This window comes from Cotesia typhae, unplaced genomic scaffold (genome assembly GCF_013202065.1).
Source record: "Cotesia typhae breed Kobodo isofemale line unplaced genomic scaffold, CoteBio_Ctyphae contig_23, whole genome shotgun sequence".
Taxonomy (NCBI): Eukaryota; Metazoa; Arthropoda; class Insecta; order Hymenoptera; family Braconidae; genus Cotesia; species Cotesia typhae.
In genome coordinates, this window is record NW_027423729.1 from 1,494,504 (window position 1) to 1,511,936 (window position 17,433).

Genomic DNA, 17,433 nt, shown 5'->3' on the forward strand with positions numbered 1-17,433 from the left:
AACGAGTGCGAGAGTAAAGATGTGACGTCGGTTGACTGACTTTACATTAAATTATTTAATGCAACACAGAAGTAGAAGTTGGAGGGGTTTTATGCAATTATGTCCTTGATCAAACCTTTAGAGCTTATAAAAGACGATCAGCTCTCCAGGTAAGTTCAGAGTTAGTTTTAACAGCATTGAGTGTACAATGCCGGCTAATGAAGGTACTTTCTGTGAAGATTCTGAGCAACAGAGCTTTGAAGATATCAAGGAACTGACAATTTTCAACGGCAATTACTTCTCTGAAAAAATCGCCGTTGATGATCTGAAAATCAGTAAAAAACAATTAAACATTATGGAAAATTCAAATGCTTGCACTAATGGTTGTTCTATTTCTTCTTTAACTTATCCGAGCGCTCCATCAAAAGCGATTCACGAAAATTTTTTACGAGATTCATTTGAAATTATTTTAAAGTCGGCAGTATTTGACGTAAGTTAAATTATCATTATTTTATAATTTTTAAATTATTTCATGCATTCTTTCAACTAATTATATACTTCACAGTTTTATAATAAATTACCCATACCTTATTTGATTTTATTTTATGAACAATCTTGACAATACTGAAGTAGACAGATATTAAAAAATTTTTTTAGAATTTGATAACAATTAAATTATTTAAAAAACAATTAATTAAAAAGTTTCACATGTGAAAATTAAATGAAAATAAATTTAGAAGATATTTAATAATTTTTTTTAACAAATAAATTATGGCAAAAAAAAAATTGACATTTAGAAATGAAAAAAAATTAAAAATTCAATTTTTTAAAACTAATTTTTTTGTTAAATAAAATGTAAAAATTATCTGACTGCTAATTTTAATTTCATGAAAATTAATAAAAATTACAAGTGAAAATTTTTAAAAGCATTTTTTTATTGAAATTAATTTATTAAAAAATTTTTAAAATTGATAGCTGACTTCTGTATCATACTAGAACACGGAAATAATATTAAATATCTTTAAAACAAGAATGGATAAGAATAAAATTAACGAACTATTTAATAATAAATAATGATTAATACTAAAATTATTCAATATCTATTACTATAACTATTTGACATAAATAATAAACTTTCTGACAACCATTCTCCTCGTTACGTTTCACTTGATCATTGAACTTTCTGAGACAGTTAATTTCCATCATTACGAAATTATTTCTCGACACGTAGTAACTATTCGTAAATTACAGTGAAAATATTTCAATAAAAATAATGCAATAAAATAAAAAACTGGAGTATGATTATAAAGTAAATTTTTAAAATCTAGGGCACTTCACGCAACACTAAAGTGGTCGAGTGGGTGGATCCAGAAAGTTTACCCTCATTGATAAATCTGCAATTGAAAAAAAATGGAACATCTCATGAAGAATTATTGAATTTAATTCGTGGAGTCATCAAGTACAGCGTCAAAACTGGCAATCCACGGTTTGTAAATCAATTATTTTCCAGCATTGATCCGTATGGATTGGTAGGACAGTGGTTGACTGATGCATTGAATCCATCGGTGTACACTTACGAAGTATCTCCAGTATTTTCATTGATGGAGAGCCAAGTGTTGTGTGAAATGAGGAAAATCATCGGGTGGAAAGACGGCCAAGGCGACGGAATTTTTTGTCCTGGAGGCTCGATGGCCAACGGATACGCAATAAATCTAGCTCGACATTATAAATTTCCAAAGTTAAAAGAAACCGGACTGTCCGGGCTGCCAAGACTCGTCGTATTTACCTCAGAAGATGCTCATTACTCGATAAAAAAATTGGCCGCGTTCTTGGGCATCGGTACGAGCAACGTTTACTGCATTAAAGTTGATAAGACAGGAAAAATGGACGTTGACAATCTTGAAGAGCAAATTGTTGGTGCTCTGGCTGAAAATGCAATACCATTGATGGTTTCAGCAACTGCTGGGACAACTGTCCTGGGTGTCTACGACCCTATCCGGCGTATCCACGAAATCTGCACCAAGTATGATATGTGGCTGCACGTTGACGCTGCCTGGGGCGGCGGTGCTCTGATGTCCGCTAAACACTGGCGATATCTTGACGGCGTTGAGCTTGCTGATTCAGTCACTTGGAATCCTCATAAATTATTGGCAGCGCCTCAACAATGCTCGACACTCTTAGTGCGGCATGAAAACCTTCTTCAGTCAGCGCACAGTTCCAATGCAACTTATCTGTTTCAAAAAGATAAATTTTACAACACTTCTTTTGACTCTGGTGATAAACACGTCCAGTGTGGCAGAAGAGCTGACGTATTGAAATTTTGGTTCATGTGGAAAGCCAAAGGTACCGCAGGCTTTGAAATCCACATTGATCGGGTGTTTCAACTATCCAGATACTTTGCTGATTTAATTCGTGATAGAGATGGCTGGAAATTGTTTCAAGAGCCAGAATGTACAAATGTTTGCTTTTGGTATGTTCCTAAATCAAAAAGACACTTGAAAGATGATCAATTAAATCAGGTATTACATAAAATTGCACCGATAATAAAAGAAAAAATGGTTAAAAAAGGATCTATGCTGGTTACTTATCAACCTCTGCACGGTAGACCTAATTTCTTTAGACTTGTATTACAGAGTTCAGGATTAAATGAAGATGATATGAGATTTTTCGTTAATGAATTTGAAATACTTGCTGATGATTTATAATTATTGTTGTATTTAAATAAAAATATTCATTTTAATTACTAGTAAGCATTTGGATATTTAATTTTTATTAATAAATAACTTGAAATTATTTATTGTTTTTTTTTTTTTTCATTTTATAACATTTCAATTTGAATACACGACTGAGGCTATTAAATATTTGTATAACAATATATAGACATTTAGTTTCTGTGATAATAATTATGATAAATACTTTTGTATTAGTTGTGAATTTTTTTTTTTTTTTTTTTTTTTCTGAAAGTATTTACAAATAAGAACGATCAAAAATTTTAAATTGTTAAAATAAAAAATTTACAGGTCGTTATTAAAAGATAATTATGGCATAGATTATAAAAAATCAATTGACTAATACAAATAATTAATAAAAATAGTGTTAAAAGTATTAAATATCAATGAAATATTATTATTGTCAAATTTAAAAATTAAAAAATATTAATTTATAAATAATGTAAATTTTTAACTATACTCTTTCATAAATTTCAAATGGAATTCCTTGAGACTGTTAAGCATCATTTTAATCATTTCTTTTTGTGGTAAAATAGTTGTACGTATATGATAAGTTCCAGGTTTTTGGCCAAAACCAGATCCAGCAATTACACAAATACCCGTGGCTTCAAGAAGTTTAAATGCATAGAATACATCAGGTTCTTGACCTGCGGCTTTAGCTGCTTCGATCGCTTTAGGTGGTAAATCTATTCTAGGAAATACATACATAGCGCCCATAGCTGGATTGCTCTATTAAAAAAAAAAAAAAAAAAAAAAAACATCATTTTATTTAAATTAAATAAATAATAAATTAAAATTAATTAAATACATTTAATAATTTACCTTAAAACCTGGAATGCTGTTGAGTGTATCGACAACTAATCGTGATCGTTCAGCCAATGATTCAAGTACGGCTGTTTTTTCTTTAATAAATTGATTGTACGAAGGTTCACCGGGTTTGGGAGGATTTACCACAACATCCATAGCTACTTGACCTAGTACAGTTGGACACAACATCGCTGAAATTGACTTTGAAAGTATTGCCATAACATCGGGGTCCATGTTGAAATATTCAGCATACCCACATCGAATTCCACATTCACCCATGTATCCTGTTTAAACATTCATTTTAATCAATATTAATTTTCTTTGTAAAAGTAGACACAGACTGTCCTCAAATAAGCAGTACCAATTTATGATTGATGGAAAATAATGAAAGATAAGATAAATCAATGAGATTAAAAATATTGCGTTATAAATTATAAATTAAACTAGTTCAATATTCAATATAATAACAATAACAACTACTTAATTATTATACTGTTAACTTTAGACATAAGATCCGTGACCTATTCTGTCTGATTAATGATTCAAACAAAAACAACTCCACAATTTTTTTTTAAGTTTCCTACATGTAGTCGTCGGTTAAGCATAAAAAAAAAAAAAAAAAATTGAATTAAAATACTCGAGTTAAGTACCTTTTGATATCGACATGAACGATGCCAGTTCCATTTTATTAAAAGGAGCTCCCATTTCAATCATGATCTTTTTAAACGAATGGAATGCACTGTCTGGGTCATAAATATTGTCTTGATAGACTTCATCAGCCAATATAAATAGGCGATTTTTCTGAGCAAAGCGAATGACATTTTCGATGTTAGCGCGTGTAAGAACTTGTCCTGTTGGATTTCCAGGATTGATAACCACGATAACACGCGGATTACAAGTCTTTTTGGCCTCGTTATAAGCCCGCTCTAGCTCAGCTATATCTAATCCCCATTTCTCATCTTCATCAAGATAATAACCAATCTGTGAAAGACCAAACTCCGCCAATGCTGCTGAATAAAGTGGATACTGAGGTATTGGAATCATAACGCCTGATGGCAGCCCATTTAATTCTTCGTTGAATAATTTTAAAAATGACTTTATTCCATCTGATGCACCATTTGATAAAATAATATTTTTATAATCAGCTGGATGACCATCACGTCTTTCAATATATTCAGCTGCATGTCTACGTACTATTTCTATTCCTGGTGATTCAGAATATGAACCAACACTACCACCCTTACAATCATTCAAAATAGCTTTTGCACGATTTTTAACGTCTTCTTGATAACGGGGATCGTTCATAAGCTCTGGTGATATTGTTAATAATAATAATTGACGTAAAATTGTAATTGGTCGTTGGCCCATAGCATGTGCATCTCCAATGTTGGCTTTAATTACTTCTTTGAATGGTTTTTTTACACCCTACAACAAAATATATTATTATTATTATTATTATTATTATCATAAGTATTGTCTGCATAAAAAAATTTAATTGACTTTAATTTAGTAAGTGAAAATAAATAAAATAAAATATCAGTAAAAAATAATAATACTACTTTTTAAATACTGTTTTAAGGTCATGATAATTAACTTAATAAAATACTATGCTATATTTTTCTGAGAACATATTTGCATGAAGTTTTTATGTACGCAATTCACGTTGATCAATTCGAGTTATTCATTTGTGTATGTACTCTAATTTACTGGCAGGAAGTACACAATTTATCTAATAAAATATTTTAATCGTAATAATCATGAGAATAAAAATAATTTTTTTTGTATACAAAAAAATATTTACTTTATTATAATCTGTTAATAATTAAAGAATTATCTGAATAATATTATTGAGTACAATTAAACCGGAATTAACAGATTATTGTAATTAAAAAGAGAGATTATAGCTTATGTTATCAATAACATTAAATATGCATCATTAGTATTCAGAAAAATCGATAAAACCAGATTAAAATAGTAATATTAATTATATGTCAGGTCAATAACACTTTAATTTTATATTAAATATTATTATCGTTTATACTATGTTAAAATTACAATAAAAAAATTCTTCTAAAAATTTTAATTTGTAATTTTTATTAATTTTTACATGTTAAACTTTTTAATTTAATTACTATAAATGTCTAAATAAATTTTTATATCTGTCAACTTCAGTGTCATAGCTAACTTTAGTGTAATATAAATTAATAAAAAAAATAAAGCACACGCCGGTGTTATGAATTTCAATAAAAGTCACGTACTACGTTATCATCTGTTTTTTTTTTTTATAACGTAAAACTATAAAAAAACTTGTAAAATAATTGTAATAAAAATCTATTCTTACAATATTATTAATAGATGTATTTATCAGCTTAAATAATTATTTGTCTATAAATAAAATCTGTAAATAAAGAATTAAAAAATGATTACTCACAAAACGTAAAATTCAACGCGTTTAAATTTGGCACACAAGCCGGATTATTTTAAAAAGAATATTTATTTAAAAAATAAAAAGTAAATTACTAAACATACTTTTTTAAGTTCCTTTTCAATTTCTAAAGCACGTAGAAGAAGTGGTCCACGTACAGCGTATTCCATACGCCGTAAATTGGAGAATACATTGTCTATCGTCAGGGTATGATGTTCACCAGCTGTAGCCATTGTACTACTGAACGTTCGATACTTTGTTGTTGGTTTACTGGATGTTTTTATCAGTGATGACGCTACCGCCGCTGTTGGTGTTTTTGATGACAGTGATAGCGATGATGACAGTGGGAATGAAGCTGATGAACCACGTTGAATTGTTGAGGTTGAAATTCTGTTAATACAAGTTATTGGCGGTGAATCTGGATACAGCGGCCGTCTTCCGTACTCCCATGATCGTTTTGAACTCGGCCAGGCCCTACTGATAACTATGCTCCTACTTCTACCCAATGTTGTGCCGCTACAAACGAGAGGCATGGTTTATTTTATCGACGCGGCTGTTAAGAAAAAGACAGAGAGATAGAGAGAAGTAGAGAGAGAAAGAACGATGAAAAAAAAAAAAGATTACAAATTATGACACTGAAGTTGACAGATGTTAAAAATTTTTTTTAGAATTTTGGAGCAATTAAATTAATAATACTGAAGTTAGCAGTCAGCTGTTAAGTTTAAAAATTATTTTAATAGAATTAATTAAAATAATAAAATTCTTCTAAAAATTTTCACTTGTAATTTTTATATGTGAAACTTTTTAATTTAATTTTTTTTTATAATAATTTAAATAACATTGAAGTTGGTAGATGTAAAAAATTTTTTAAATATTTACAGCAACTTAATTATTGTAAAAAAAAATTCCACATGTAAAAATTAATAAAAAATTTACAAATGAAAATTTTTAAGCATTTTTTTAATTGTAATTAATCTGTTAAAAAAATTTTTTTAATTGACAGCTGACGGCTAACTTCAGATAAAAATTGATTTAGCCGACATTTAAAAATTTTTAGAACTTTTTTTCATTGAAAAATTATTTTTAAAAAAATAAAAGAAAAAATTTTACATGTAGAAAATTTTTAATATATTTTTTTGTTCAAATTTAATTATTAAAAAAAATTTTAAAACATCGGCTAACTTTACTATTATTAACAAAATGTTTATAGATAGATAAATGACAACACATAGTCAAGCTATAAGTGTTGGTTGATAATACTCTTATTTGGACGGAATAATAGAGTCTGAATGATAAATAGATTAAAAAATAGAGAGATAAGTAAATTAAATCTCGTTGCAATTAATATTATATACACTCAATAGATAATTAGACACCTGACAGTAATTAACACTTGAATAAATAAATTATCACAGCCAATTAAAAAAATAATTGTATTAAAAAAATAAAATGATCAACAAGATAATTAAAAATTTTAAGCACTGAAGATTATAAATTATGATAATAAAATTGCATGAACATTATTCACAGTACGAGAGTAAGACAACAACTCTCCAATTCCAATGCCCGGGTGATTCTCGTTTGAAATAATTATTAATAATAACAGGGTCAAGATGTTTGATGTCACTCTCACTCTCGCGTTTTGCTGTCACGAACAATTTATTCAATAGTTTTATATTTTTATTTTATTGTCATTTGGCAGCTGATTTTATTGTCTGATGACGTTGATGTTGATGATGTTGTCTTGATGCTGCTGGCCTGATCCTGATCTTCAAATATTTTTATAGAGGGCGTGATTGCAATTTTATAAAATTCTTGTGTGCGTTTGCAAAAAAATGCGCGCGCAAAATTTAAATTTAAATAGCAAAAAAGGTTACTAGTCTATGAATAGATTTGATGGCTCAGATGTTAAAATAAATTTCAAGGTTATATTTTTCTTTCATATTTCATTTATTTCCGACAGTGAGATTTTAACTTGGATTTTGATAGACAATATGTGTACTTAACAAACAATTTATGCTAGTATCAGGGATATAATAAGTATTTCAAGGTCTAGAGTGATTATCGGTGTGGAAGTTTTTACATTGACTTTGTATTTATTCTAACACTTTCATTATTTGTGTTGACATTATAATTGACTTGGATAACAATTGTTCTTTACTGCGGCTGAATTTATACAATTGAATGAAAAGTCTTTTTTTTTTTTTTTTTTTTTTTTTTTTTTTTTTTTTTAATATTTGGGAATTCGAATATTCGCACTCTTCTCTCTTAGATGTTATTTAATTGGTATTTTTATTTCTTATCATTAAAAATCTGTTTGATTTTTAATGATAAATTTAGAAGATAAAAAAAATATAAAATTATTTCTTCGATTTACTGATGAGTTTTTTTTTTTAAATATTTAATCAAAAAAATTTATTTTAACAACTTAATGCAATTAATTAAATTTATAATTGTAAAATAAAAATTTAATAGGGAAGAAATCATTAATATATGTAAATGAAAATTAATTTAGCACTTATTTAATAATTTTAAGAGTTTTGTAACAAATAAATTATGGTAAAAAAAATTGGCATGTAAAAATTTAAAAAAATTAAAAATGCAATTTTTTAAAAATAATTTTTTTGTTAAATAAAATTAAAAAACTGTCTAGTGATTGCTAATTTTAATTTCATTATATGTTAATTCAAATTACAAAGATTTATAATTACCAAATAGGTTTAATTTGTATGTTACTGAATATATGTGAATTTATTTTAAATAAATAAACTTGCATAGTTTTCTTCTTTGTTTAATGAAGGTAAAATTGAAATTATTGTTAATATAAATAACTACACTTGGTAGCAAACTGACATCTATCTGTTGCCGCAGTTTATAATGCTAATCTTCCTGTTTTATCATTAAAAATTGGGTAAGTCGGACCAGAATGCCAAACATTTTGACGCAAACTGAAATCTAAGCTTCATACTGACATTAATAAATTAATAAAAAATGAATTTTAAGTTGAACGATAATTTTTATAATGCGATGATAATAAAACTTAGATATTTATAAACATTAAACGGAAAATGATCTATAGATCTTAATATTTGTTGTTCTTTTGTATAATGTGAAACAATGTCTTCACATTAGAGTAAAAATCCAACTTAAATATCAATTTATTTTATTGATAAAAATATTTCAATTTTGAAACTTTCATAATTAGTTTCAGAAATTTTTATTTCTTCAGCACACCAAATAATAAAATTAGTACAATTAATTAAAGATTTAGTACTATAAATCAGTAAAAAATGATGATAAATTTGCAAATTAAAAAAATAAAGAGTTATATTATAATATTTAAGTGAAAGTATATTTAAATGATCTTGCAAAATCTAGTATTAACTGGATAAAATATTGACTAAGTATATAACACGTAAATATAAATTAAAATCTCTTTGTTATTTCTGAAGCGTCACATAAAGAAATTTTTTTTACTTCTCTGTAACCAAACGTGATCAATCGCTGAATTAAAATAACGAATACTTGATCATTTTCCTCAACTAATTACCGTGAATAAATTCTTTTCTATGTGACTCATTGAAGTATATGTTAAATAATGTACATTCTAATTAGCGGAAAAACAGAAAAAAAAATCCAACGTCATATGAAGAAATCATGGAATTGCAGTTTGAATGTATTAGTGTCCTCCAACTTCTCCCAAAATTTGGATTTAACGGAAATAACCATCGACCTAGACACCGGATATGTTTTTATTTATGCTTTCCTACAGGATATCCAAGCTTCTATGTTGAAATAATTAAAATAATAAATTCATCAATGCCTAAAAAATTTACAAAAGATTTATACATTTTTTAATTTATTTGTTTGCTTATTTAAACATCAAATAAGAAGGTTTAAATTAATTAATAAAATAAATCAAATTAAACAGTTGTTTTCTATGTTATGGTGCTTAAAATGATTGTTAAATTGGAGGCCTTGATGCGAAACCGCAAATATGACATTAACTGTGAAAGGCATTTCGACAGTGAATGTTTTTTGTATAGTCATGTTAAGTTTATATGCAACAATAATTTGTTCAAAATTAGAATCTTTAAATTCTTATATTCTTCTTCTATTAACAATTAAATTGAATCTGCAGCATTTATTTTTGTTTAATGCCAAAAAAAATTTTTTTTTACACAATATCTTGGTCTCTCATCATCATCATTTGATATTCAATTAAATAATACTGTGAAATTATCTAATACATAGTAGTAATCGAATAATTATATAAACGCTTGTAATTGTATATTAAATTTGCACTTACGAAAGTTAAAATATTATTTAACAACGGTAGACAATTGACTTTTGTTAATTAAGATAATTTTTATACCGCTATTTTTTAGTGTAATTTTTTATTATCAGTAGCTGCTCATATAAAAGTTGTTCGTTTAATTTAACAAGTAATTGCAGAATTTTAATATTCAGTTAATATTTAATTATGAGGATCGTTTTTCCATATGATTGCGCATAATTTATGTTTAATGAATATGATCAAATAAATTCAAGTTAATCTTTTCTCTATATATATTGTATATTGCATATTACTAAGCCGGAAATAGAATTAAAGCGCTATTATAAAAAAAAAAAAAAATCATAAATATAAATAATACAAAAAAAAATTTTTTTTCAATAAATTTTTGAATATTGAAGAAATAAATTTTAATTTTCTTCAACAAAAAAATTATTTTTAAAAAATTGCATTTTTAATTTATTAAAATTTCTACAAGTCTATTTTTTAAATAATTTTTTTTTGCCCTAATTTATCTGTTAAAAAAAATTTTTTTTAATTGTGAAGAGACAGCTAACTTTAATGTCATTAAAAAACAAAAAATTTCCAATAAAATTCCAGATCATATAAGTTCAACGTTTAGTTTTGTTTCTTCATCTGAACGGTATTTATTACCTTTTTTGTTTATTTTTTTTTTTTTTTTGCGAAAAAATTAACATAAAACACTTTAGCGCATTCAAATGAGAAGCATTCGTCACTTTCAACTCTCAAAATATCGCATTGATTTGCAACCAGTATCAGCAATGTCTTCTATTTATTCGGAAATATTTTTTTCTTAAACAAGTATATGCGTACATATATGTAAATTTTAATTTCTCTTTATTTGATTGAAATGTATTGAAAAAAAATATGATTATATTTTGTCGCTTCTCTTAATATGGAATTAAACCAGCTGTATTATTTAAAGTATACGCTTGACTGATGAATTCGTAAAAAAAATTTGATTGTACATCAATAATATTGCCGCGTAATTGCAATAACGCTCGCAGGGTTTACGTGACATGTTTACCTAAATAATGTTAATACTCCATAAAAAAAGAGTATTTTTTAATGTACATTATATTTAGACAGTATTTTTTAATTAAAGAATATTTACGTCAAAAGCTCATCTAATTAGATATTAATAATAGATATATAGATATAATTTTTTAATTAACTGTTTAATTGAAAAGAAGAAAAGTTCTTGAGTCAAGAGTAAAAATTCTTGAGTCGAGAAAATTTTTTTGGCTTAAAAATTTTTCTTCTTTCTTCAAAAAATTTATTTTCTTGAAAATGGTGTTCTTGGTTCAAGATTATTGCTTTTGAGCCAAGTTAAATTTTTTATCAGTGTATATGATTTTAATTCAATGGGTTTACCTACGTGTGCGCTTCATTATAAATATTTTCTTTAAGAACTGCTATTAGTTACATACCCGCCAATGACACTGATAATCATACAACCATGACTTACGCTGTGTTACATCAAGTAAATTATATGCATACATATAATAAATGAATAAATATATTGCTAAGAAATTATAATAAAAATAAATCTGGTGATTAAAAATCAAAAGTATTTTTTATTTATTTTTTTATTACCAAAAGTATTTATTTATCCTAAATTACTCGTTCAAGTAATTAGTGTATGTGACACCTTAAGCGATGCCAAAGTCTGGCTTAATAGTAGTAATTATTGAATCATCTTGAACTATTTACCTAAAAATAAAGAAGAAATGAAGAATATATTTGATTTTTATTCTATATGTTTGTATAAATCTAATTGATCAATTACTAAACGATAGGATCACTTGATGACCTCGTGTGCGAGAACTATATATAATTATTAAGATTGAAAGATATATTAGTTTAAATATCAATAATAAAAGTCTATGCAATATTTCAAAAAAATTTCATCATGTTTTTTATGTAGAAATGATAAGAGCTCAAAGTCGTTAAATCAACTAATCACCTTTTGGAGTATTGTTAAAAAAACATAAAATTGTATATCTATAGATGTCAAATAAAAATAATTAAGATTAGATCTTTTATAAATGTACGAAGAGATTTAATCTAATTGAAAAAAGAGAGGGAAATTTAAAAATATTTATAATCCCTACTTCTTTTTTTCAGTTGAAATTGAATTGACGCAAAAGTGGACGACCATTCTGTTTAGGTATTCCCCGGTGTCAGTGAGTTGTTGTTCAGCGTATAGTTCACACTGCATTTCAAACATACCTCGACTAACTTAGTTGAGGGTTCGTGTTTCTTTTTATTTATTTCATTTTTTGTTTCTTAAGTTTATTTAATTTATACCCTTTAAAGAATTTTTAAATTATTTACAATGGATTCTTCTGAAGTAAGTTTATTTAATAACTTAATTAATACTTAACTATGCGAAAAAAAATTATTAATTGATAAGAGTGTCTTTGTCTTATTTTTAACAACAATTACCTGTCAGGTATCAATAATGTTGATGACAAGTTAATTTTTAAAATTTTTCTTCGATAAAATTTTTAAAGATTTAAGTCATGTTTTTTAATACTAATTTTACAAAAACAGCAATTAGTTTTTCAATAAATGTATGCCCCATTTAATGCCTAACAATTGTATGTACGTACGTAAAAACCAGTTTTATTTGTACATACATTTTACCTAATTACTGGCTACTACATTCACCCACATGTGATTTTTTTTAAGTTCAGCAATCACTCTGGTTCTGAAAGTGAAAGATAGTTTTATTTTAAATCAAGGATAAATTGTCAAAAGTTTAATTGTTTATTGTAAGATTTATAATTTATAAAAATTATAATTTACTAGGATTACATAAGTATCTTTCTGAAAGACGTGTTGTTCAATTATCTTCTTTTGATTGAGAAAATAATTTTTTCAAACGTGACCTTTTTATAAAAAAAACTTATTAAATATTGAAAGGTAATATTTCTTAAGATTAAAACTTACAAAATAAAATTTTAATTAATATTTATAAAGTAGAATTTTCTGAAAGATAGAAATTAAATTTTTATAAGAGAATAATTTTTTTAATTTACTTAGAAAGAACAAGATGACACTGAATATCATCCCAGATTATACTCATTGTAATCTGGGATGATATTCAGTGTCATCTTGTTTTTTTCGTCTAAATTAAAAAAATTATTAAATAATTCGTGATAAAAATTTTGATATTTTTTTTTTTTAATTTTGGAGCTAAAATTTAAAATTTTATTTTATAATTTATAATTTAAAAAATAACTTAATAGTAAATAAATAAATAAATAAATATTTATAAATCTAAGTATGTAATAATTTCTATTATTAATGAAATTTTATCGTAATGTCTTTTGAGAATATTTAAATATTGAAATTAAAGAATTCTACTAGGAAGTTAATATTTTTCTCTGAGCGCTGCATATTTTGCATAACATTTGTGAGCAGAGATATGCTTAGTAAAAAAATCTCACATTTATTGAATGTATATGCATCATAGGGACAATGTAAAGTTATCTTAAATGTATCAAGAATTAGAAAGCTTATTTACGACTACTAAGTTGTAGTACAGAATTTTCTTATTTACTCTATTATACTATGAATCATGAATTTTTGTGAATAGAACGGGAAGTAAAAGTCAATTAATTTTTTTCCATTGTTCACTTGTTAATAAACATTCGAAAGTTTACATATATAAATTATTTGAAATATCATAATTGTCACTTGTTATCATACGTACGTACTTACACGGTATTTAATGTTAGGAAATAGACATGAGACATAAGATTAAAGGTTTCAATATGTTTTATAGCTATATGATAAAGTGAATCCAAGTGCATTTACTGCAACCTTGTATTAATTTTATTCATTCATGTATATTTACTGTCATATGTTTACTTATAACGTCATTAAATTTAAATTGTGTTATCAAAATTACTGTATTTAATAAAATAAATTAAAGCTTTATTTACAGGGCGGAAAACCGAATCCAGCATTTATTAATGATGAAGGCAGTAAACTTGATTTGCAAATACTTGAACAAGGATTATCACCAAAAGTATTTATTTTATTTATTTATAAATAATAATCAGTCCGATAATTATTTACAAAGGTTTGCCCAATTTTTGGCCATATTTAGAGTGAAAAATTAACATTTTTAATTTTTTTTTTATTCTGCTTGTTTTTACGACGCATTTATGATAAAAAATGTCGTAAAAGAAAAAAAATAAAGATTTCAACAGCTTTTTTGCTTTAAAAAATTGGAAAAAATTTATGGCAATAAAGTTAGTCGATATTTAAAAATTTTTTGAATTTTTTTTATTGAAAAAATAAGAAAAAAAAATTCATATGTAGAAATTTTTAAAAATTATATGTGCAATTTTTTCAATTAATTTTTTTTGTGCTAATTTAATTGGACCGCACTTGTAAATAATTACCATAAATCCTCAAATTATTATTAATAATTAACAATTACTGTATTTTAAAATTTGTTAGGTTGATTACGAACTCGATAATGTTGATCTCGAGCCAAATAAAGCTACACCCCCGCAAACGGTAATTAAAGAAAACTTTTTAAGTGATTATAAAAATTTAAATTTATTTACTTAATAATAAATTATTTATAGCCGATTGATAACACTTAATAAAAATTGCAGGCATCAGAAGGAAAAGAAAGACCTACATGGAATAATGGAATAGAATTTTTAATGTCATGTATCGCAATGTCCATCGGACTGGGAAATATTTGGCGGTTCCCATTTACGGCATATGAAAATGGTGGTGGAGCATTTTTAATCCCGTATATTATAGTATTATTTCTCGTCGGCAAGCCATTTTATTATCTTGAAATGATAATGGGACAATTTACAAGTAGATCGTCTGTTAAAATGTGGGCTGCTGTACCAGGATTTCGTGGTGTCGGATGGGCTCAAATGTTTTCAATGTTATCCGTTGGAACTTATTATTGTTCACTAATGTCAGTAACACTGGTTTACTTATTTGCAAGCTTTAGCTCAGAGCTGCCGTGGGCTACTTGTCAACCTGACTGGGGTAATAATTGCGTTGATTCACAAAAGAAAGAAGCAAGTAATATAACTGTACAACCTTTGGTTAATATGAGCAACATGAAAAGTTCAGCTGAGCTCTATTTTACGTAAGTAAATTATTATTTATTTATTTATAATTAATAATAATAATAATAATTATAAAAATTGTAGCAATTGCACATAAATAACGCCATTAAATTAATAATTTATTAAATCAAAAAATAAATTATTTTTTGTGACTTTTATAGGAAATCAGTTTTGAAAGAAAAAGACAATATTGATGACGGAATTGGCTGGCCAGATTGGAAGTTGACACTCTGTTTGCTAGCCTCGTGGTTTTGTATTTTCGGCGTGCTAGTTCGTGGAGTAAAAAGCTCTGGAAAAGCCGCATATTTTTTGGCATTATTCCCCTACGTAATTATGATTGCGCTTCTTGTACGAGCAGTAACACTAGAAGGAGCTGTTGATGGAATTATTTTCTTCATAAAACCAAACTGGGCTAAACTGTTTGATCCCAGTGTCTGGTATGCTGCTGTCACTCAATGTTTTTTCTCACTGTCAGTTTGTTTTGGCGGCGTCGTCATGTATTCATCTTACAATGAATTTAATCATAATATTTATCGGTAAGAATTTATTATTTTAATATTAAAATATTAATTTTATTTTTAAATAAATACTTATGATAAATTAATTATATTTTAGAGATGTTATGGTTATTACGACACTTGATACATTTACAAGCCTTCTTGCGGGGATTACAATTTTTGGAATTCTTGGTAATCTCGCTCATGAACTCGGGGTAGAAGATATAAGTAGTGTTGTCAAAGGCGGTACAGGCCTTGCATTTATTTCTTATCCAGACGCAATTGTAAAATTCACTGTTTTGCCACAGGTATAGTCTTAAAATAAATAAATAATATTTTACAGTGAATTTATAAACTAATATTAATTTTTATTTCAGCTGTTTTCGTTTTTATTCTTCTTGATGCTGTACGTATTAGGAATTGGTAGTGGAATCGCCCTTGCCGGTGGTATTATCAGTATTATTAGCGATCAATTTCCTCATTTGAAGTATTGGAAAGTCGTAGTAGGTGTATGTATCTTCGGAATGTGTGTTGGAAGTGTTTACTGCACGTCGGTAATTATAAAAACTCTTTCTCCTTATCATTCATCAAGTAAAATAATTTATTTTAAACACTTCTAATGATTTTTTATATTTTAATAGGGAGGACAATTTATTTTGAACCTGGTTGACTATTATGCAGCATCGTTTATTGTATTTACATTTGCATTTTTTGAAATAACGGGAATATTCTGGGTCTATGGACTTGAAAATATCCTCGATGACATTGAATTCATGATAAAAAAAAGACCGTCTATTTATTGGAGACTTTGTTGGGGCGTCATTACTCCAGTATTACTTGCATTAATATTTATATACAGTTTAATTGATCGTAAACCTCTTGAATATGGTCATATTCTTTATCCAGACTCCGTTTATGGTATAAATATATTCTTTAATGTTTTTGTAGATTTTTTTTTTTGATAATAATTATTAATTTTAATTTTAACAGCCATTGGTTGGTCACTCCTGGCATTTGGTGTTCTCCAGTTGCCGTTTTGGATGATTTACGCAATGATGACAAAAAGAGATTTAGGAATTTTTAAGGTAACTTTTAAGATTAATTAAATTGTCGATAATAGACATTTTGACAAAAGCGTGTTCAATTTTCTAGTTCTATAAATTTTAAATTAATTTTTTTAATAATTATATCTATTTACAGATGATTGCAAGTGCATTTAAACCTTCGGACGATTGGGGTCCAGAAAATCCAACGCTTTATTCTGAATGGAGACAATTTAAAGAAACTTTAAGAAAGAAAAAAGAAACACGAACAAGCTCGCATTTTAAGCAAGTTATTTATATTCTTTTCAATCAAGAAGAAAAATTGTCATAATAAATTTTAATTAAGCCATCGAAACCATTTTAAAGGAATAGAGATGGTTATGGCAATTACTGTAAATAAAACTTTACTGCTATGTTATAGCTTAGTAATTTTTGGATAAAAATATCTCAGCATCGATAAAATATCACTAGCTAGTTGAGATGTACATTTTGGACTGATAATTTTGTAAATAATTTGACAAATT

The 17,433-nt window shown here is 26.6% G+C and overlaps 3 protein-coding genes across 4 annotated transcripts; 2 read left to right on the forward strand and 1 right to left on the reverse strand.

Moving 5' to 3' along the window:
* The first annotated feature begins 158 nt into the window (after nucleotides 1-158).
* Nucleotides 159-2,772, forward strand: Black (glutamate decarboxylase-like protein black). Its single transcript, XM_074238749.1, has 2 exons — nucleotides 159-469; nucleotides 1,308-2,772. The coding sequence occupies exons 1-2, from the start codon at nucleotides 188-190 to the stop codon at nucleotides 2,682-2,684; spliced, it is 1,659 nt and encodes a 552-aa protein (XP_074094850.1). The 5' UTR covers nucleotides 159-187; the 3' UTR covers nucleotides 2,685-2,772.
* Nucleotides 2,773-2,811: 39 nt separating this feature from the next.
* LOC141524731 (alanine aminotransferase 1) lies at nucleotides 2,812-7,669 on the reverse strand. The gene is made up of 5 exons (XM_074238748.1): nucleotides 7,317-7,669; nucleotides 6,045-6,493; nucleotides 4,166-4,940; nucleotides 3,531-3,799; nucleotides 2,812-3,437 (listed from the first exon to the last, which is right to left on the reverse strand). Exons 2-5 carry the CDS (start codon nucleotides 6,471-6,473, stop codon nucleotides 3,159-3,161), a joined length of 1,752 nt encoding a protein of 583 aa, XP_074094849.1. The 5' UTR covers nucleotides 6,474-6,493; nucleotides 7,317-7,669; the 3' UTR covers nucleotides 2,812-3,158.
* A 4,758-nt stretch (nucleotides 7,670-12,427) lies between these two features.
* Nucleotides 12,428-17,327, forward strand: LOC141524916 (sodium-dependent nutrient amino acid transporter 1-like). Of its 2 annotated transcripts, none has more exons than XM_074239090.1 (10): nucleotides 12,428-12,608; nucleotides 14,199-14,294; nucleotides 14,732-14,791; nucleotides 14,893-15,389; nucleotides 15,531-15,905; nucleotides 15,985-16,174; nucleotides 16,244-16,420; nucleotides 16,508-16,784; nucleotides 16,857-16,951; nucleotides 17,067-17,327. In XM_074239090.1, the coding sequence occupies exons 1-10, from the start codon at nucleotides 12,594-12,596 to the stop codon at nucleotides 17,238-17,240; spliced, it is 1,956 nt and encodes a 651-aa protein (XP_074095191.1). In that variant the 5' UTR covers nucleotides 12,428-12,593; the 3' UTR covers nucleotides 17,241-17,327. The 2 variants fall into 2 exon arrangements, with proteins under 2 accessions (XP_074095191.1, XP_074095192.1); XM_074239091.1 differs by having other exon boundaries at nucleotides 14,211-14,294.
* Nucleotides 17,328-17,433: the final 106 nt, after the last annotated feature.